The sequence below is a fragment of the Mobula hypostoma genome, chromosome 5 (assembly GCF_963921235.1).
Source record: "Mobula hypostoma chromosome 5, sMobHyp1.1, whole genome shotgun sequence".
Lineage (NCBI taxonomy): Eukaryota > Metazoa > Chordata > Chondrichthyes > Myliobatiformes > Myliobatidae > Mobula > Mobula hypostoma.
This window is the reverse complement of record NC_086101.1, coordinates 164,754,896-164,778,202: the sequence shown is the minus strand read 5'-3', so window position 1 is coordinate 164,778,202 and position 23,307 is coordinate 164,754,896. Positions and strand designations below refer to the sequence as shown.

General features: G+C 37.8%; 1 protein-coding gene across 2 annotated transcripts in view; it reads left to right on the top strand.

Moving 5' to 3' along the window:
* ap3b1a (adaptor related protein complex 3 subunit beta 1a) overlaps window positions 1-23,307 on the top strand; it is a 257,151-nt gene that overhangs the window by 54,680 nt on the left and 179,164 nt on the right. For both annotated transcript variants that reach the window (XM_063049310.1, XM_063049311.1), the window contains exons 6-7: window positions 1,090-1,156; window positions 20,670-20,852. In XM_063049310.1, the coding sequence (XP_062905380.1) occupies window positions 1,090-1,156; window positions 20,670-20,852 (250 nt within the window). The remainder of the gene's footprint in view (window positions 1-1,089; window positions 1,157-20,669; window positions 20,853-23,307) is intronic.

The window sequence follows — 23,307 nt, the reverse complement described above, 5'->3', positions numbered from 1 at the left end:
CTGTCAACTGCAGAGTTAGGGTTATCGTAATGTTCCCCGGATTACAAAAATCAGTAGTTTATTTACTTTGAAGATTCTTTATATTCCCAGACAAGTTCTGGAACAGTATAATAGAATTTGGTACCTTATTTATCCAGTAAAAGCATTTCTGATTATGTTAGTGTTAAGTCTATTTACCAATTATTAGTAAAAGTTTTGGTTAGGCATCTGTTTATAATGGTAGTTTACCAGAAGGCCATTAAGAAATTATTGTGGAGAATCTGGTCTTCCCTTTCAGTATCCCATTTGCAATTCACCAGTGTTAACTCTTGCTGTTGTACATACCTAGTTACTTTTCCTACTTCAGTTACTGAAACGTGTTGTATCCAATATCTTGTAGTTGCTGAATAAAACAAACCTTTGATTAAGTTCACATTTAAAAACTAAATAATTTAATCAGTTAGGGAAATCTTGCCTGGCTTACCTTCTGCACCCTATGTGATCTAGTACAGATGCATTGTGGGAATGTTGGAAGACTCCAGTGAGATGTAATCATCCCTGAGCCACCAGAATGCTTTAGACAAGCCTTTGGAAGAAGACAAAGATCAGCATGTGCCCTACCCAAACTGAGATGGAACTTATTAATCTTTAACATTAATAAACATTTCAAATCTATTAACATTCATCTAACTGTAGGGAAATATTTAATTAACCACAAAAATAATTAAATTAAAGAATTTGCTTTTGAAAACTCATTTGCCTATGTAAATTGCCAGGCCATGAATTCCTATTCAAGTTAATGCACTTTATGGTTTTAATGTATGAAATGGTGTATACACAATTCCCCCCCCCCCAACCCCCAACATTATACTAGGTATTCTCAACAAGGTCAGGTTCTTTGTGGAGTCCAGCAACAGGGTGCAGTGAGAGGTGGAACAGCAGATGTTGGACAGTGAGTTCTGGACACAAATAAGTCTGCAATACTAATTGATCCCTTCAGAAAGATGAGCAGCCAAGAATATTTCGCCAATTGTGTTAAAGTTCACTACACTAGTCAAGGTTAAAATCTGAAGATTTACTGTAAGTAATTATTTTCATTCTTACCCACAGTCTTGATCCGGAGCAGAAGGAGCCTTTAGTGGAGGTAATTGAAAAGCTACTGAAAGACAAAAGTACGGTGAGTGACGGCCACCTACATTGCCCAGTTATTTCAGGGTTGAAAGTTGTGGGATATTTATGTCCCATTTAGATAGAGGTTACAAACTATTTCATTGTCAATATTCTTAAAATCTTTAGATTAGCTTTATTTGTCACACTTGCATTGAAATGTCAAAACATAGAGTGAAATGCATTGTTTGTGTTGTATCAAATCGGTGAGGATATGCTGGGCAGCCCACAAATGTCACATTGATTCTGGCACCAACATAGCATGTCCTCAACTCACTGACCCTAACCATGCGGCTTTGGAGTGTGGTAGGAATTTTGAGTACCCAGAACGGTCACAGAGAGAAAGTACAGCTCTCGCTGTATCCCCTGGAGTTCAGGAGAATGGGGGGGATCTCATAGAAACATTCTGAATTTTAAAAGGCCTGAACAGATTAGATATGGCAAAGTTATTTCCCATGGTAGGGGAGTCGAGGACAAGAGGGCATGACTTCAGGATTGAAGGATGTCCATTTAAAACAGAGATGTGGAGAAATTACTTCAGTCAGAGGGTGGTAAATCTGTGAAATTTGTTACCACGAGTGGCCGTGGAGGCCAAGTCATTGGGTGCGTTTAAGGCAGAGATAGATAGGTTCTTGATTAGCCAGGGCATCAAAGAGTAGGGGAAGAAGGCAGGGGAGCAAGGATGACTGGAAGAATTGGATCAGCTCATGATTGAATGGCGGAGCAGACTCGATGGGCTGAAATGGCCTACTTCTGCTTCTATATCTTACAGTCTTACAGGCAGCAGCGGAATTGAATCCAGCTTGCTGGTGTTGTAATAAGGTTACACTAACCAGTATACTACAGTACTGCCCTTCAGGGTTCAATATTTGCAGCTGTACCCATTTGATCACGGTGGCAGTGATCATAGTTATCCTGGGTAATTACGTTCAGGTGTACTGATACTTGGACATCAATAACAAAGTTAAAGGTTGGCAACTTCTTACAGGTTATAGACCTGTAAAACTTAAGTAGAATTACTTGTTATTGATATAATTGAGGCAATATTAAACAATAAAACTGTATTTTATAACAAGTCTTCCAAAGTTCAGTTTGACAAATAATGATCGCAGCAGGCCAGGCAGCATCTCTAGGAAGAGGTACAGTAGACGTTTCGGGCCGAGACCCTTCGTCAGGACTAATGAAAGAAGAGATGGTGTTTGCTTGAATTTCCAGCATCTGCAGATTTCCTTGTGTTTGCGTTGACAAATAATGATGCTAGTTTTGCTGTATTAAAAATACAGATATACAATTGCACACATTTTTATTAAACTTTTTTCTTCTGATTTTAATTTAATCCTTACTCCTTGATGCATGTCTGTCATAATTAATAAAATTGAGCAGATATGTTGTAATCTGTATTATAAAATACCAGTTATTTCCTTGTCAAGTAAAAAAGGGAAGGAATTTATTAGTTTCTAATAGTTATTTCCCAGTAGTAACCTGAGCACACCTGTAGGAGGAGACATTATTCTACAATTGTACTTTTTATTTTTGCTTTCATGCTCTGGAAGTAAAGTACTTTATAGGAAGCTAGAGATATCTGAAATTCTCAGTTGTTGGTTTTACAGTCTTTTATGTCACCAAGCACTGTACATTTAGTCTCCATGCACAGTGTCTGTTTGAAGGACACGGATGATTTACTTTCATTTCCATGGTGAAGCTGGTATTGTTGCAAGAAGGTAATTTGTTTTGTCACTTTTTCATTTTCCCTGTCTCCTTATGGGCAAGAATCTAGTTGACAGTTATGGCATGAGTCCTGGTAGTGTTTTGGTCTCTTGCCCAACTCTGACTTTTTCCTTTCAATAAAGTCAAACATTTTAATTCTGATTCCTGCTCCAATATTTCAGTCCATGGCCTCCTCTTGTGCCATGATGAGGCCACCCTCAGGGTGGAGGAGCAACATCTTGTATTCCATTTGGGTAACCTCCAACCTAATGGCGTGAATATCTATTTCTCCTTTTGGTTTAAAAAAAAATTGCCTCCTCCTCCCTTCTTCTATTTTCCCACGCTGGCCTCTTCTTTCTTGCCTTTCCCCTCCCCCTGGGACGTTGCCTTCTTCCCTTTCTCCTATGGCCCACTCTCCTCTCCTCTCAAATTCCTTCCTCTCCAGCCCTTTGCCACTCCTACCCACCTGGCTTCACCTGTTAACTTCTAACTACCTTCCTTCCACTTCCCCTACCTTTTTGTTCTGGTATCCTTTTGTTCTCCTTCCTTTCCAGTCCTGAAGAAAGATCTAGGCTCAAAATGTTGACTGTTTATTCATTTCCATAGATTTGATTTGCTGAGTTCTTCCAACATTTTGTGTGTGTTTATTTCCTCCTTCCTCTCTCTAAAGCGCTCCATATCTGTTGGGAGCGGTGGGGGGGGGGGGGGCAAAAACAAGTATAATGCTTCAGCTGGTTTTTGCATTATTTGCTTTAGGTTCCTACATGAGCTTAATTTCCCACCAAGTCATCATTAGATTTCTAAAATATGTGAGTTTTAGTGGAACAGATTTTCTACATAATACCTACGGATAATACCTATTGTTTATGTCATACAGGCACTCTGTTAATGTAGTGGTAATGTTGATAAGCTGTGAATTTTCTCTTCACTTAGAAGTAACTAAAGGTTTATTGACTATGTGATAATCCAAAGAAATACCCCTGTTTTCTACTTTTTTGGGTATAATTAAATCAAATGAGTTAAAATGCATTTTACCAATTTCCTTGTAAATAATTAAGATCCAGGCTGTAAATTCCAATTTTTGTTAAAAATCTGTATTTATTTCTCAGTTTATTTCAGAGCTGATTGTTGGCAACTGCATTGAGGAAAAAAATGAATACCAAAGCCAAACTTTAGATCTACTGTGCAGTATTAAGTGTCTTTGTAGTTTGGTAAAATGATTCAAAACTTAAAATCATGCACAAGTGGTACATTTAACATTTCTGTTTTCTGGTGCTCTATTTCTGAACTTGAAAGAACCAAATGTGCAGTTAATGGCCAGGTGGACCCTGTCCTCATTTCTAATCATTCCCTAAGTATGGAGGAACAACTCACACTTTCTTTATAATTTGTTTTGTTTCCAAGCTCTCTTAAGATACAGTAAATAACAAGAAATTTGACCTGTGCTCTGCAGTAATGCAGTAGAAAAAGGCCCTTCATCTTCAAAATCAGAATCGGGTTCAATCTATTCCACAAATCTTCTGTTATGTTTAAGCTTCTTGTTATTTATCTCTCCTGCTCTTACCTCTATTTTGAAGAATATTTGGTTTGCCCTTTTTTTTTATGGCTATTGCCATAAGAGTCTCACTTGTGTTGTTTAATAAAATATATATCATTGTCAAAGCATTTGTGTCATGTGCTGAAGGCTGATATCAATTACATCTATCTTCAGATAGTTGCTGGAGAAAGCAACAAGAAGTTTCTGCCCTTCCAACTAACAGACAGATGCTATTAATATAATAATAAGAGAAACTGGAAGGTGACAGAAGATGTTAGGTCCATTGGATTTGTCCCTCAAGAAATTCGACTTGCTCAGCCTAGCGTTCAACTGCAGCTTGAAGCTCCTTTTTATATCAATGTCTTGCCTGGTAAATCATTAGAAATGTTTGTCACCTCTTTAGTCAGGATTTTTTTCTCTCAAAAATTCAGTTTTAAATGTGCATTTTACTGCTTTGAAGAGATGTCCATTTTTTATTGCTTGTACATGACGGGAGATCACCCAAACTGCTATTTTTTTTTTGTAGACTTCTGGTAATTGGTATGTTTTTGTTAGATATACCAAGATGCAGCTTTTTCATGCCATCCCTTCTGAAAATCTTTACAAAGGATTTACAAAAATCTTCCCTTCTGTTTTGTACTCGTTTACACATGGATGTAAGTTGATTATTTTTGACATTCTACTGCATCAAACAATTATTGTTTCTTTGGCTTCTTGATTGCCCTTTGAATCGTTTTATTGTTTTTTTTTGTGATTCCATATTGAGGACATGCATAGTTATTGTCTTTTTGGATCTTGCCACCTAGACGGAGTAACTGGTCTCCAGGAAATGGCGTACTTGCAGAATAAATATCACTAGTGTGTTGTGACAAAATCTTTGAATATATGTTTTTTTAAAAAAATACACAAAAAGCACCTCTTGCACAAATTAAAGTTGTCTGTGGGGTAAGTTATATTAATAATTGAATTATATCTAACATCACTTGATGTTGGGAAGGGATTGGTTAGCAGTCTGGGGAAAGGACTAAAACTTTGGTTCTGGTCCAGTCACACATAGTTTTTATTTTGTAAGCTTTCTTTTCAGTTTGAATTAGTGAATATTGTTTTATTTGAAGGTTTCCCCAAATAGTAATATAGTTTTCATTACATTGGCAGGTATTTGACTTGCATTTCAAATGATCATAATTTGATCATCTGTGTCGTTCAGTTACTGATGATTATCCATTGGTTGAAGAAGTTCTGAAGTTAAACCAATGAAATAAACTTAAATCCTTAATTATTAGAAGGTTGATTTTTTTTTCAACCCTGGCAGACCAGACAAAGCCATTTAACAGAGCCGGTGTTATTCCTGTATTAATGGGCTTTGACAGTGAAAGTCCAAACTAACCTGACATTTTAAAGTAGTTTAATGTAACCTATTTTCTTTAGTTTGAGCTGCCTGACAGTGTAATTTTCATCTGTCTTTGTAAACTGTTGTTTCAACACTAAACGTGTGCCTGTTAAACAACATATCAGTTACTATGCAAATCAACAGGCTGCTGAAGTGTACAAGTTTATTTTAGATTGGGGAAATAACATCAGTCATTACATCTGTTGTGCCCAAAATAAATCAGTTCAAAGACGAATGGAATGGTTATTGCAATTATTTTTTTCCAGTTTTATTTTGGTTTTGTTTTCCCTTCCACTAATCTCATTTCCTGAATGAGAACATGTGCAGCAATTCTCTTATGTTCCCGATGGCATGACATAAACCTCTGTCCAATCACCGTATACTATGGACTGATAGCACACAAGCTCTGCCGTTGACACTCTTCTGTAATAGCAGTATTATTACTAAATGGGAACTGTGTAATGCAAATTTTGGCACTTAGTATTCATGTTAGGAAACGAGGAGCAGTGTTTCCATGTGCTAACCATTTACTCCTTCCTTTCTCCTTGCCTTTGTTTGAAACTGGACACTGTTGGAGGTACATTATAGATATATCTTTTTCCATCCCTACTTCAGTTCAACCACTGAAATGTTCACCCATGCCTTAATTACCTTGAGTCATGACTATTCAAACAGACTCCTTTTCTACTCTTTTTGATACAACTCCTGGTAAACCTGAGGTCATCTGCTTTTATACCAACTTTCAAATCCTTGTTACCCATTGATCTTGCGCTCTCTAGCCTATATTGGCTCTGATTGAGCAGTGGTTCAATTTGAGAGAGAGAGAGAGAGAGAAATACTGCAGATTCTAGAATCTAGATCAATAAATTAACTGCTGGAGGAACTCCTGGGTTAAGCGGCATCTGAAGCAATGGGGATAGTGGATCTTTCAGACCAGGATCTTCTGTCAGGGCTGGAAGAGTATAGAGGGGAGGTAGCCAGTAAAAAGAAATGAAGTCATGGGAGTGAAGCAGGAGCTGCAAGTGACAGGTGGAAACGAGTGAGGAGGGGGATGGTGGGTAGATGAACCAGGCTGGAGGAGAGGAAGGTGGTGGTAGAATCAGCGGCTGGAAGGAAACACATGGAAACAACAGAGGTCTGCAGATTCTGGAATCTAAAGTGAAAGCAGATGAGGGAGAATGGAACTGGAGGAGGATAAGAGGCTCACTGGTTAAATGTGTGGGAGGTGAGCAGATGGAACCATGAAAAGAAAGGTAAAGTAACTGGGTAATGGGGGGGGGGTGTAGTTAGTTGCTGAGAGAATTTAGATAGATCAGGAGAGAAATCATACAGCTTTTGTGATGTCCAAATAGCTTTTTTGTTTATTACAAATGTTGAGCTAGAATAATTCTTCTGGCTTCATCAACATCACAATTTAAGAAGTGTGCTGATTATGTGAACTAATTCTGCACTGATTTGTTCATTTTTTAATTGTAGATTGAGCTTTTGTTGCCCCTCCTTATGCACTTACACATTGTATGCTACTTGGTGACAAATTCAATTTGTTTACTTGTGTCTGTTAATTATCTAAGGGGAGTTAAAAGCAAGTTTGGTAAATTAATAAAATGAGTACATGTTATAAAATATTTAAGAAATTACAGTATAAAAATTATACATTTTAAATACATCCTCTTATAATTTACCTTAAACTGAATTAATTTCAGTTTTTGACCAGGGGTGTGGAACATTTATTAACAATGGTACCGTTGAACATTTGAAGTTATCTTGATTCATGGTTTGATGCATCTAATAATTCTTGTCAGATCTTTTTGATATCCCTTCTGCTTTTCTGAAGTTGCTGGCGTTATGCTTCAGTAGCCTCTAGTGCAGTTTTGGTGCTTAAACAAGTTGCTATTCTCTGTTTAAGATGGAGTATCCTAGCATTCAGGAAATGGCCTAGCTGTTCAGCTGCTGAACATGGAATGCATCTCAATTGAGTTTTTGCTGTATATGTTTATTTCTCAAGTATGTTTATTTTCCAACAGGAATTCAGGGTAGATATGAATTATGTTTTAGTTTTATTGTAAAGTTCTGGCAGCATTCCCTGTGAAATTTGCATAGGAAGCGAGTGCAGGTGCTCTCACCTTACATATTGGGTGTTGATGATTTCCAGTCATTGAATGTTCTGCTGAAGTCAACGTAGAGTCCACCAACAGAGCAGAAGCCCACTGGTATTTTAGTCTTCACAATGGACATTCTGTTCTCTTCGCTCATTCATTTCCATGGGGATTTTATTGCTGTAAGGAATAAAAATAATGTAGTTTTTTATCATTTTAATTTTAACATGTTGAGGTCCGTGCCTCTTAATCTTAACAGCAATTTAGTAGGCAAGTTTTGTTCTGCTAGTTACATTGTTTGCGGCTGTGTCATTTGACTTGCGAATGGTCTCAGATACCAAGATTACTTTCTTCAATGTAGACCTCAGTCCAAGACACTGTTTACAATACTTTGTACCCCTGCTAATCCAACAGAAGGACCTCCACCCCCTCAGCCCCTACCAGGTGAAATATTGCACAGCAAAGTTTGTGATTCCACCTGAATATGCATGAATTTCCATTATGTGAACCCATGGCTGTTCCTTATACCCATTGAACATGACACTATATCAGTTAGTACAAGTAAAATGGAAAATGTTTGAAAGATGCATTGTGCAGCTTCATACAGTCACTTGATACAAAACATTTAGAAATGCATTGTCACTTCAGTTTGCGTGATCTCAATTGTATTTATATTAAAAACAGAAAATACATCTAGATTATACTTTAAACCTTTTTTGTTCAATCTGTTGAAGGGACCAATGTAAATTGATTTATATTTTGTTTCAATTGAAAATTAATCTTGCATTAATCTAGTTATTGATTAAAAGCCTGCTGCAGATTTTAAAAAATCATTTTGAAATAATACAAAATAAACTGAAAGTGACAATTGCAAACATTTTAAGCAAAAGGAAGTTTTACAAAACAGATTGAAGTACTGCCTTTGAAGTGTACACATGCATGTTTGTGTGTAATATGTTAGTTTAACTTTTGCTTATTCAGTCAGATATATGTTAAATCACTGTTCATAAACATTGATTTGATTGTAACTGTTCACTGTTGTGAAAAAAATACTGTGAGTTTGTGCAGATGTTTCATTGTGATAGATCTATTATCCAGCTATTACAAGATAAATGACTGATCTTTCCAGTTTTCCATGCCTGCAGAAAATTGAAATACGGAGGGAATATCATTTGGGCTGTATGATTAGGGCAGGTGGGATGGCCATTAATTTAGGAGAAGGGAACGTTGGCAGAAAGGGCTGACTTGTACTCTATTATCAATCACATCACACCACTCTTCTCGTGATGACCTAGCACTCTCAGGTTTGTGAAGCGCTAATTAGAATTCATGACAAAATAGATGCAAGGAAACGTTTTGTACCCTTCATAATTTTATAGGAAATTTATTGTTATTAGAGGAACCATTTGCTTCGTGTGATTTTTCCATTACCAGCTTGTCAACTAGCATAGATAATCTGGAGAAAATATGAACTCCATAGATTGGGTGTCACTTTTGTTGATGGTGCATGTAGTTTACCTAGGAGCCCAGCTAATGGCTGAAGTTCTTAGCAACAGCACAGAAAATCAGCAGTCTCTGCTAGAAGAAAAATGAACCATGTTTATTGGGTTAATGCAAAAAAGCTATAAATGAAAAATTGCAATTTCAATTTGATAAGCATACTGCTGATATTGTTGGGAGTGAATTTTATTCCTTCTAAAATCCATTGTTTTCCCAGTGAGAGAGAAATTAAAATGCTTTTTATCTGTGCATCCATGTGGTGCTTGTAGTTTCTACAGTATGAATGATTGCTGCCTGAGGAAAAGCTGACAGGTTAAAATTGCACCATATCAGATTCTTTTTAAAGAAAAAGCCACTTCCTTGGCCAAGATTGGCTGGCTTTCAAATCTACCAACAATTAACTGCTCTTAATATCTCAGTGTGATGTAATGTTGAAGAACCTTAATGTAGATACAGATTTAAAGTTCCAGTTTATCAGGAATATTGTAATCTCCATTTGGATAAGTATAATATGCTAATTCTGTTTCACCTTAACCCCAGCCATTCAACATGTGTTTCTTTGCAGTGGAAGTACTGCTTTAGCAGAACCAAGTGTGTTTACATGCATTAAGGGAGCAGCAAGTGTAAATAACCTTACTTCCTAAATTTCTGAATTGGTTAAAAATGTACTTGAAAGTTACAAGATATGTAACTGTGTGTTAATATTAACTGAACTTCGCTCAAAAGGAAATCTGGTAGCCACAATTCTCCATTTGCTACATTTGCTTTCAAAGAAAAATGCATTACTTGATACAAATAAAACTTTTCATCCATGTAAATCATTGTCATATTAACCAAGAGAAAACATAACAATGTGTTTCTTTTTAAAAAGATATTTAAAGACAAATTTTAAAACAGATATATGACAAAACTCTAATAACAGTTGCTTAACATAATGGTTAAAAATCAGATTGAGAAATGTTTTTGACCATTAAGTTGCACTTTAGATTATAATTTATAAACTTAAGTGTGCATGAAATAAGTTTGTAAGCTGCTGCCTGATCACCTATTTATGCCATTTGACTTTTAAGAACTTTTTTCCACTTAGAAAGTCATTGCGCGGTTACAGAACAGGAGGATGCCATTTGACTTGTTGAATCCATACTGACTCAACACAGAAGTAACTCAACTTGACCTAGCATTTTTCCCTTTTCTCTAAGGCCTTACAAATTCTTTCCTTTCTGAGGTTTATCAAGCTTTTTTTATAAACTACAATTGATCTTGCCGTTACTTAATATGACAGGTATTCCAACCCTAATCACTTAGAGTTTATTTAATCCGCATCATTATCGAAAACATAAGAGTTTCTTCAGCTGCTGGAAATCTTTTCATTTTATATCCCTAATTCTTGACCCTCTTTATCAATGGGAACATTTCAGTCTGGACCTTTCATTAATTTATATATTTTTGAAGTACCTCATAATTTCTTCAAAGGAAAATAACCTCAGTTTCTCTTTTCTGTCCATTTAATAAAAGTCCTTCATTAATAGAACCATTTTGACTATCTTCTGCATGATCTTCAGAACTTTTGTCTCTTTTCTACATTGCGGCACACAGAATTGGTCACAATGCCCCAGTTGTGGACAAATCAGTGTCTAATGTTCATTGTGATTCGTCACCAGCAATGGTAAGATAGCCCACAGATAGGAGCTGGAAGAGGCAAATAACCTCTTCCTCAATGTCGACAAGACTACGGCGATGGTTATTGACTTCAGGAGAACCAGCACCACTCACATTGCTCTTTAGTTTGGTGGCACAGCAGTGGAAACTGCAAGCAGTTTCGAATTCCTGGGAGTGCACATCTTGCACAACCTCTGCTGGTGCCAAAATACATCCTACACAGTTAAAGAAAGCTCACCAATGCCTCTACTTGCTGAGGCGGCTAAAGAGAGCTGAACTACGCACATCAGTACTCACAACCTTTAATGAAAGCACAGTAGAGAGCATTCTAACATGCTGCATCACTGCCTGGTATGGAAACCGTACTGCAGTGGGCAGGAAGGCTTCACAATGCATCACTGGCATTAGGGCCTACCTGCCACTAAGGACATATTTTCAAAAAGGTGCGGGAAAAAGGCCAGCGTTATCATGAAGGATTCTAACTACCCTGCTCATGGACTGTTTGTCCTACTCCCATCGGGGAGGAGGCTACGTAGCATCCACACCAGGACCACTAGGCTCAAAAAACAGTTACTTATCCCAAGCAGTAAGGCTCATCAGCACCTCCACCTACTAACCTACCCCAGCTCACACCCCCCCACCACTACTTTATAATTTATTGCTAGAGTCACCTTATGTACAAGCACTCCTGTACTTAGCGTCACTTCATGTACATACAATCAATTGATGTATATAAGCTATCTCATGTAATTATATTTATTGTGTTTTTATCATACTGTGTTTTTTTTGTGCTGCATTGGATCTTGATTACAATTATTTCATTCTCCTTTACATTTGTGTACTGAAAATTACATTAAACAATCTTAAATGACTTCCTTGCCTTAGCACTTTGTGCTTCAGTTTGTAAAGCCCAACATCACCTGCTTTTGTAACCTCTAATTTAACTTGGCCTCTCACTTTCAATGAACTGTGCTGTATACTTCAATTTGATAAACAAACTATTCACTACTACCCCATTTCCTGTTCCTTGGTCAAGTTTTATGTTCGTATTGCTGCAACTCATTTTTGTTCCATGGCCATCAGTCTTAATGAAGAGCCTCTAAAGTGGCAACTTATGAAATGCCCTTTAGGACTCAATATACAATATATCAATTGGATTTCTCTGATTGACCCTTTCTTATTTGATTGCAAACCTTCTAAAGTTAGTTCAATATGATTTGCTTTTTGACACATCCATGCTGACTTTCTTTAAATCTACTTCTTGCCAAGCGATTGTTAGTTTCTAGAACTTCGCCTCCACCATGGTTATACAAACTGGTTTATAATTATTAGGTTTAACTTTGTATCAGGTTAACATTTATAATTTGTCAGTCCATGAGCACAACGTAAGTTTATTTATGTTTAGAAGATGATGACCAAAGCCTCTGCAGTTTCTCCTTCCTCTCAGCCAACTGAGGCACATTTGTCAGGTCGAAGTGATTTATCCACTTTAGGTGTAGTTGGCCCTTCTAGTATCTACATTGGTTTTTAGCTGATTTACAATACGAACAGTATCATCGTCCTTGTTGAAGACTGATATGAAATACTCACTTTCATTACTCAGGTTTTTTTTGTCCTTGTCCCACATGGATGAATGGCTCTCTCTCTGTCAATTTGTACCTATGCTTAAATCTGACTGTCTGCTCAGACTAATGGGAGGATTAGGTAAATAACCTCGAAGATTCATTTTTATTGATTTTTTTTCCTCCTGCTTTGAGCACAAATGTGTGTTGGCGCAGCAAACCAAACTTGTGAGTTAAGCATGGTTGGGGTTCAACTTGTTTGATATCAAACCAGCAATATCCTACCTATTTTTAAGTGGAAAGTGATGCCTGAGAGTATTGAGTAATTAAATAGGTCTAATTGGGAAATTATAATATGAAGGGCTTTGTTATGTTCAGTGTTTTTACTTTTTGGGTGTCTATTAGTAGAAAACTAAATAAAATTAATTAGAATTAGTGTGTGCTCTGATGAATTAGATGGGTTAGTTAATTCACCTTGCAATGCTCTGTAAGCTGTTTCTCTTCTCTGACACATTCTGTTAACATTCTGGAGCCGTAGATATTATGACATTGAAGAAAGTCAACAAATCCATGTTGCCCAAAAGAGCTATTTTGGCTAATCTTCCCACTTGTTAGTTCATATATTGTAGTCACATCATTTAATATGATCATTCAAGATTTTTTTTCTAGCAGCAATCAGTTTGACTCCACCGTATGTAGAAGCGAGTGAAAGTTCTTACCTCTACAGAGCATGAAAACTTTTTTTCCTCGATCCCTTTGAATCTTTTTGTCAATTATGTCTCCTTCTGTCACCTTGTTAGAAGACATTAAGGACAGACATGATATTAAAGCAAGTTGTTGTTAGAACAACTTTGGAACATTTAAGTTAAAAAACAGGTTATTTATCATTCTGGATGAACCACCTGTATTTATTCTCTCTGGTCTCTGGTTTAATAACCTTGCAAGGTAGTAAATGTCCCAGCTGATCCTGAATGAGGAACCGCAGAATAAAAAAGTTGGAGTTCAGTTTATAATTAGAGTTCTTTTTGTTGGTACATTTGTTTGACACTTTCAATGAAAGCATGTCAATAGGAAAAAATGTATAGATGAGTGTGTGTGTCTATGATATTTATTATATATAAAATATCTGCGTGTGTGTGTGTGTGTGTGTGTGTGTGTGTGTAGTTAGCATTCCTGTGCGGAAGTTTTTTTAAAGAATATGAAAACCAAACTAATATTTGAACAGCTTTTGTGGTAAAAATGAAAGCTTCTTGATTTTTGATTTGATGAGAAAACGTGTTTGGGAAGAATTTAAACTAGAATTTTGAGAGTGAAAGATCACTATAATCAATAAATGCAGCTCCACGTTTATTCTCAACAGGCAATGCATAAAATCCCAGCATGATCAAAACAATGTCTAGAATAATGACTAAAGCTGTATTCAGAGATGTTTTTCTTTTGATAATGTCCAGTGTTGTGAATAACATTAAAGATAATGACCTTTTAAGTACAGAGTCAAAATTGAAAACATTTAAAATTATTAATTCTATTAGTCTTGCTGAAGCTTCTGAAATATCATCTAAGTGCATGTATCTACTCAAGGTATTATTCAGGGTTTTCATTTCCTTGTATGGTGCCCAGCTAGAAACTGAAGTGTTTAATAGGTGTAATTAACTGTACCAACTTGGTGCAAGTATGATTTGTTGTCATTATATAAAGAAGATCTGAATACTTAATAGTATTTTGATATTTGGTCAGACTATGTAGCAGAAATCTCAGAAATACCAATTCCATGAGGCTTATAAAGTACCAATATCACTACAGTCCTGTTGCTGCAAATACTATCTAAAGCACGGATTCCCAACCTTTTTTATGCCATAGACCTCCACCATTAACCAAGGGGTCTGTGGACCCCAGCTTGGGAACCCAAAGTCAGCTGGCATGCTGCATCATCAAAGTTCAAAGTAAATTTACTATCAAAGTATCTGCTGTACATGTCACCAAATACTACCCAGAGATTCATTTTCTTGTAGGCATTCACAGCAGAGCAAAAGTACAATAGAATCAGTGAAAAACTATACACAAAGACTGATAAATTGCCCAAATACAAAAAGAAGTAATAATAAATAAATAATACTCAGAACATGAGTTGTAGAGTCCTCGAAACTGAGTCCATAAGTTGTGTTCAGTGATCAGTCTAGTGAGTGTTGTGAGAGACGTTCATACTGGTTCAGGAGCCGGATGGTTGAAGGGTAATAACTGTTCTGGAACCTTGTGGTATTGGACCTAAGGTTTCTATAACTCCCTCCTCTTGGTAGCAGCGAGAAGAGAGCACAGATGGTGGAGGTCCTTGATGATGAATACTGCACTCTTGTGGCAGTGCTCTTTGTAGATGTGCTTAATGGTGGGGAGAGCTTTTCCTGTGATGAATTGGGCTGTATCCACCACTTTTTGTAGGCTTTTCCATTCTTGGGCATTGGTGTTTTCATACCAGGCTGTGATGAAACTAGTCAGGATGCATGCCACTCTGCATCAGTAGAAGTTTGTTAGGGTTTTAGATTACATGCTGAATCTGCACAAACTTCTAAAAGTGGAACCAGAGTTTGTTTCTATCACTAAAGTAAGCACTTTAAGTGAAATATATTAAATAATTTGACTTTGGCTTAGTGCCTTATTCTGAGTGGCCTGCAGTTCATTCCAGTCTCCAGACTGGAGAAGCTGCCATTGTTGATGTGTATACAGCTCTGAGAGTAATCTGATTGTCAGAAAATCAAGTTTTACAGAACATACGGTGACTGGTATAGGTTGTAATAATTCTTTGTCATACAGTCTATTGCCAAGAGAGTTTTGATTCTCAGATTTACTGAATGAAAATTTCCAAACACACTTTATCCTGAAGATAAAAATGAAAAATACTGGAAATAGTTCAGGCAGCATCTGTGGAAAGAAAAGCAATTAATATTTAAGACCCTGCAGGGTGCTGCCTGATCTGTTAAGTCTATTCAGTATTTTCTGTTTTTATTTCAGACTTTCAGAATCTGCAGCTTGTTTTGATTTTCACATTGTGCCTAGATGTGCACTCTGGGAAGTAAGTCACCTTGTCATCTCAGATTCAGCTAAAATTGTATGTCTTGAAACCATTTCAGGTGATTCTCAGTGGAATTACACAGCCAAAGTAATAATTTGGCGTGCCTTCCGATGGTCACCTTACATGTGTAACCTCTATGAATAAGTTATTGAGCCACTGGCTTTGAACCAAGATGAATTGCTTGCTTTACCTTGGAATATCCTTACTAGGGATAGTATCAAGTAATCTCTTTTTTTTTGTATCTTGGGAAGCAAGCGAAGTGTGAGGATACAAAATTAACTAGAAGTCCATAGGGACCATGATCTACCTATCTGTAGATCTCTGAAGGTAGTAAATAATACAGGAAGATAAGCCAATTCAAGGGACATGCAAGATACTTTCATGGAGATATGTCGTTTAAGAACAAGAACTGTTTGATGTATTAGCTTGACTAAAGCTAGCATGCTGTGTACAATCCTGGTCACTACAGTTTCGAAAAGCAGTATTGCAACAGCATGGGTAAACAGGAGTAAAAAAAAATTAAAACTGCAGATACTAGAAATCTAAAATGGAAAGTGGAAATGCTCAGCAGGGCAAGCTGCATCTGTGGGAAGATAAACAGTTAACTTTTCAGATCAAAGGACTTTCGTCAGAAAGTGTCTGATGGTCTTTGATCTGAAACATCAGCCCTGTATTTATTCCTATAGATGTGGGATGACCTCAGCATTTCTGGAGTTTTCTATTTTATTATGGATAAATGAATTTACATGAACATTGCCAGAACTGGAAAATCTTAGCTAATGAAAAGGTTTGGGCTATTTTCTTTAGCACGGAGGAGGCCTAGGTGGGAACTAATTGATGTGTATGCTACTTGTAACACTAGTTAAAGGCTGTTCATAATTCTTGTCTATATTTAAGTGGCACCTTGTAAAATTATGTCAAATGGGAATTAATTGAGTCAGTTGGTATTGGAGTTATTTAAGGTCATTTCTCATCTAGTTGTAATTAAAACTGAAAATTGTGAAGCTATTAGAAGCCATTGGAAACATCAACTAGAAGCATGTATCATCTTTTCATAACGTCAAAAATTACCTTCCTATCATCTGCATTGATCTATGAGGGGTTTGGGGTGGGCAGAGACAGAAGATGCAATTACTCAAACCAATTTCGTATTTCCCTATTCAAGGCAACACCCTGATAACTATTTTGTCCCTACTATTTAGCTTAGTTCTTTTCTACCATATGAAGTCATTGAGGACATTGAAAGGAATCATGAGCACCATTTACATAAGATCATTTTATCTCTTTTATCGCTGTTTAATTTGGACAAAATGGTAGTGTTAGGGGCCAGCATAAGACTTTGCAGCACCAGCGATTGGGGTTCAATTCTTGCTCTGTATGTGAGGAGTTTGTACATTTCTCCCTGTGACCATGTGGGCTTCCTCCAGGTCCCTACATTCCAAAGGTGTAACGGGTCAGTAAGTTGTGGGCATGCTAAGTTCGCACTGGAAGCATGGCAACACTTGTAGACTGCCCCCAACACATGCTAGGATCGTGTTGGTCGTTGATGCAGTTGTTACATTTCATTGTATGTTTAGATGTTTCAATGATGAATAAAACTACTCTTTCTTTTTTAATAGAGAAATGCACAAGAACGAAAGGCATAAGACATGGGAGCAGAATTAGTCCATTCAGCCCATCGTGTCTTTTCACCATGGCTGATTTATTATCCCCCCCAACCCCATTATCCTGCCTTCTCTCCATAACCATTGATGCCCTGACCCTATCAACCTGTACTTTAAATATACACAATGACTTGACCTCCACAGCCGTCTGTGGCAATGAATTCCATAGATTCACTGCCCTCTGGCTGAAGAAATTGCCCCTCGTCTCTGTGCTAAATGGATGCCTTTCTGTTTTGAGACTGTGCCCTCTGGTCCTAGACTCACACACAATAGAAAATATCCTCACCACGCCTACCCCATTTAGGCCTTTCGATATTTGATATGTTTAAATGAGATGCCCCTCGCCCTGCCCCATTCTGCTAAGCTCCAGTGAGTGGAATGTGAGCAGAACCATCAAACACTCCTCATACATTAACCCTTTTCATTTCTGGAATTATTCTTGTGAATCTCCTCTGGACCCTCTCCGATGCCAGCACATCTTTTCTAAGATAAATGCCCCAAAGCTGCTCTCAAAACTCCGTATGGTCTCAGCAATGCCTCAAAAGTGACCGCATTACATCCTTGTTCTTATATTGTAGACCCCTGAAAATGTATGCTAACATTGCTTTTGCCTTCTTTACCACTGACTCAACCTGTAAAGAAACCTGCACAAGAACTTCCGGGTCTTTTTGCACCTCTGATTTCTGAATTCTCTCCCTATTTAGAAAATAGTCTATGCCTTTATTCCTCCTAACAAAGCGCATGGTCATACATTTCCCTGTATAAGTCCTTCTGCAGACTTCCTGCTACCTCAACATTACCTGCCCTCTACCTATCATTGTATCTTCTGCAAATGTGACCACAAAACCATCAGTTCTGCCATCCAAATCATTGACATATAACGTGAAAAGAAGTGGTCCCAACACTGACCTTTGCGGAACACCACTACTCACTGGCAGCCAACCAGAAAACGCCTACTTTATTCCCACTTTTTATCCTCCTGCCAGTCAGGCAATCTTCTATCCATTTTAGTATCTTTCTCTATAATACCATGGGCTCTTATTAAGCAGCCTCATGTGCAGCACTTTGTCAAAAGCCTTCTGAAAATCCAAATAAGCAACGTCCACTGACTTTTCTTTGTCTATCCTGCCTGTTATTTCCTCAAAGGTTTCCTACAGATTTCTCAGGGAAGATTTCCTGAAGGAAATCTTGCTGACCTAGGCCTATTTTAGCATGTGCTTCCAAGTACCCCGAAACCTCATCCTCAATAATGAACTCCAACATCAACCCGACCACTGAAGTCAGGCTAACTAACTTATAATTTCTTATGCCGTCCTCCTTTCTTAAAAAGTGAAGTGACATATGCAATTATCCAGTCTTCTGAAACCATTCTGGAATATAGTGATTCTTGAAATATCATTACTAATGCCTCCACAGTCTCTTCAGTTACCTCTTACAGAACCCTGGGTCGTCCAATTGGTCCAAGTGACATATCTATCTTCAGACCTTTCAGCTTCCCAAGCACTGACTTCTGCCCCCAACACTGTTACATTTTTGGCATACTTGTAGTTTTCTGCAGTGAAGATCTACACCAAAATACTTATTAAGTTTGTTTGCTATTTCTTGGTCCCCATTACTACCTCTCTAGCATCATCTGGCAGTGGTCCGATTTCTCCTATTGCCTCTCTTTTACTCTTCATGTATCTGAAGGACCTTTTGGTATCCTCTTTTATATTATTGGCTTGCTTACCTTCATACTTCATCTTTTCTCTTATGGCTTTTTTAGTTGCCTTCTGTTGGTTTTTAAAAGCATCCCAATCCTCTAACTTCCCACTAATTTTTGCTATATTTATGCGCTCAATTTTGCTTTTATGTTGTCTTTGACTTCCATTGTCACCCACAATTGTTTCATCTTCCTTTCAGAACACTTTTTCAGCTATGGGATGTATTTATCCTGTGCCTGCCGATTTGCCCATTAACTGTTTTTCCAAAACATCTCTTATTAAATTCTCTTATCTCTTATCTCTGAGAGATGCTCTGTTTAATGTACATACACTCTTTTCTATAGCATATAGCTACTTCCCATTTAGCTTAGTCCCTTTCTGATTATATTTATTTTAAATCACTTTATCTGCATTTTTTAACTACAACTCTAACAGTTGCAGAAATTGAATGCTACTTGCTTTGTATCGCTTTTATCTGGACTCTTAGCTTTAAAAATCTGTTATATGTTCCTTCATAGATTTCTGTTTTTCCACAAGTTCTTATGAATTGAGTTTGCATTTTGCTGTTGCTGAATATTTTTAAAGTCCTGTTCTTTTCTCGGCATTTTATTATTTTTGGATGTCTTCCACAAGTATTTAGATATTTCATTAAGGTCTGAATGGCTTTGAACACTTAAAAATGTTCATATCGGCATGCTTCCCAAATCTGTGTATCTGGAGCTTTTTTAACTGACAGTTAGATTTTAAAGATTTTTTTTCTTTGCAGCTTAATTTATGTTTCTGTTTGTTTTAGCTTAACTTAGCCTGTTTGTAAAATTAGTTTAATAAAAACCTGTGCAGGTTGACTCTGTGGTTAAGAAGGCATACGGTGCATTGGCCTTCATCAACCGTGGGATTGAGTTTAAGAGCCGAGAGGTAATGTTGCAGCTATATAGGACCCTGGTCAGACCCCACTTGGAGTACTGTGCTCAGTTCTGGTCGCCTCACTACAGGAAGGATGTGGAAACCATAGAAAGGATGCAGAGGAGATTTACAAGGATGTTGCCTGGATTGGGGAGCATGCCTTATGAGAATAGGTTGAGTGAACTCAGCCTTTTCTCCTTGGAGCGACGGAGGATGAGAAATGACCTGATAGAGGTGTACAAGATGATGAGAGGCATTGATCATGTGGATAGTCAGAGGCTTTTTCTCAGGGTTGAAATGGCTAGCATGAGAGGGCATAGTTTTCCAGCATCTGCAGATTTCTTCCTGTAGCACGAGAGGGCATAGTTTTAAGGTGCTTGGAAGTAGGTACAGAGGAGATGTCGGGGGTAAGTTGTTTATGCAGAGAGTGATGAGTGCGTGGAATGGACTGCCGGCAGCTGTGGTGGAGGCGGAAACAATAGGACCTTATAAGAGGCTCCTGGATAGGTACATGGAGATGAGAAAAATAGAGGGCTACAGGTAAGCCTAGGTAGTTCTAAGGTAAGGACATATTCGGCACATCTTGGTGGGCTGAAGGGCCTGTATTGTGTTGTAGGTTTTCTATGTTCTGTGAAACATTTTCATGCCAATGATGATGCTCTGGACAGTGATATCTTTTCAAGAATCTATTCAGATTTCCCTTCACTCATGTTGTTTTGTGTTGTCTGTTCACAGCTAGTAGCTGGAAGTGTTGTAATGTCATTTGAGGAAGTCTGCCCAGAGCGAATTGACCTGATTCACAAGAATTACCGCAAACTATGTAACTTATTGGTAGATGTGGAGGAGTGGGGCCAGGTCGTCATAATCAACATGCTAACTCGTTATGCCCGAACCCAGTTTCTAAGCCCATGGAAAGAGGTGAGTAAAGTGTTGAGAAAAGAACTGTCTTTTTAATTGCCTCATACTTGTCTGTTTGCAATTGGTTGGCTGCTTTGTGAATGTTAGTGAATGAAGTGATAAATTGAGTATTGAGTTGTTTGTGAATATTAAAATGATTAGTTTAAATTGCAGTCACCACTGGTTACTAATAAGTTACATAGTGAAAAGAATACAGTAGTTAAAATTACATTCTCATTACTTGACTCTACAAAATGCACATTATGGCGCCAATAACGAAGGCAGAAAGAGGTAATAAGTCCTGTGTAGAGAGTATAAGGAGTTAGGGGAGAGGCTAAAGAGTAGGACTTCAAGGTAGTGCTATTCAGGGTAGGAATAGGATATTACAGATGAATGACTGGCTGAGGAAGTGGTGCAGGGGGCAGGGTTGCAGATTGGATCATTGGGATCTTTTCTAGAGAAGGTATGACCTATACAAAAAGAACGGGTTACACCTGAACCCAGGGGGGACCATTATCCTTGCAGGCAGGTTTACTAGAGCTGATGGGGAGGGTTTAAACTAATTTGGTAGAGGGATGGGAAATGGAGTGATAGGGCTGAAGATGGGACAGTTGGTGTACAATTTGATGCATTGTGTAGTGGGACTAAGGAAGGACAGGCAGATGATAGGACAAAATAGCAGTCAGTGGAATGAGCTTAAGTGTTACATAGGAGCAAATAGAAAAGGGTGATGAATACAGGACTTGAAAGCATTAAATTTGATTGCACACGATATATGGAAAGTAGATTATCTTGTACGGCATTTAGAGATTGGCAGGTATGACGTGGGCATCACTAGACATGGCTGAAAGAAGATCATAGTTGAGAGCTTAACATACAAGGATACACATTTTATTGAAAGGACAGTAGGTAGGTAGAGGGGGTGGGGTGGCTTTGTTGTTACAAAATAAAGTCAGATCCTTAGAAAAAGGTGACATAGGATCAAAAGATGTAGAATCCTTGTGGATAGAGTTAAGGAACTGCAAAGGTAGAAAGACCCTGATGGGAATTATAGACAGATTGTGGGATACAAATTATAACAGGAGATAGAAAAGGCGTATAAAAAGGGCAATGTTATGATAGTCATGGGGGATTTCAGTATCGGGTAGATTGGGAAAATCAGGTTGGTGCAAGATCCCAAGAGATGGAATTTATAGAATGCCCACAAGATGGCTTTTTAGAGCAGCTTGTAGTTGAGCCCACTAGAGGAAAGACAGTTTCGGATTGGGTGTTGTATAATGAACCAGATTTGATTAAAAGTGCAGGTGTACATTCCTTTATCCGAAATTCGGAAATCCATAAAGCTCCGAAAACTGAAGTTTTTTTCGCCAACAGCTGACGTCACTCAGGTGTGACGTGGCAGCACTAGCAGAGGCCGCCAGACGACAGTTGTGGCTCAGCGCTCGTACTGGTTACACGTGCATTTGCTATTCGTTGATATTTTGTGTTCAGTGTTGACTTTGTGTTTAATTTCACTGTGAAAATGTCAAAAAGAGCTGCAGATACCCCTATGGGTAACAATGAGAAAAAGAGAAGGAAGCATCTATCATTATCAATAACGAAGAAAGTGGAGTTATTGCAGAAGCTTGATCGTGGGGTGTCCTAACTGAAGAAAATAGTGTCAGAACTACCACTGTATATGATTTAAATAAACAGAAAGACAAATTACTGAAGTTTTATAGTGACAGTGACGTTCTACATTTATTCCAATAAGTCAGTTACCATGTGTTTGATTCGGTTCGTTTGAAGCTGTATATTTTTATGTTTTATTGAATGTTTTTGTTGGAAATAAAATGTTTTCTTGTCATTATTCCCTAAACAATACAGTATAACAACTATTTGCATTACATTTACAGTGTATTAGGTATTATAAGTAATCTAGAGATGATTTAAAGTATACAGGAGGATGTGTGTAGGCTTGGTGCGCTGCCGGGTCCTAAAGTCCACTGCATTGAGACAGATTAAATAAGGGACTTGAGCATACGTGTTTTCTGGTATGGTGGGGGGAGGGGGTCTGAAATCCGAAAAATTCTGAATTCCGAAATGCTACTGGTCCCAAGGATATCGGATAAGGGATTGTGGACCTGTAAGGCGAGAGGCAGTGATCATAGTATGATAGAATTTACCCCGCAGTTTGAGAGGAGGAAGATAAAGTTAGAGGTATCAGCATTACTAGGGAATAATGGGGCTTACTGAGACATGAGAGAGGAGCTGGCCAACATTGATTGGAAGAGAACACCAGTGGTCATGATTGCAAAACAGCAATGACTGGAGTTTCTGGGGGCAATTCAGGAGGTACAGGATATTTACATCCCAAAGATGAAGAAGTATTCTAAAAGGAGGATGAGGCAACCGTTGGGATGGGAAGTCAAAGACAACATAAGAGCAAAAGAGAAGGCATATAATATAGTAAAAATTAGTGAGATGTTAGAGGAAT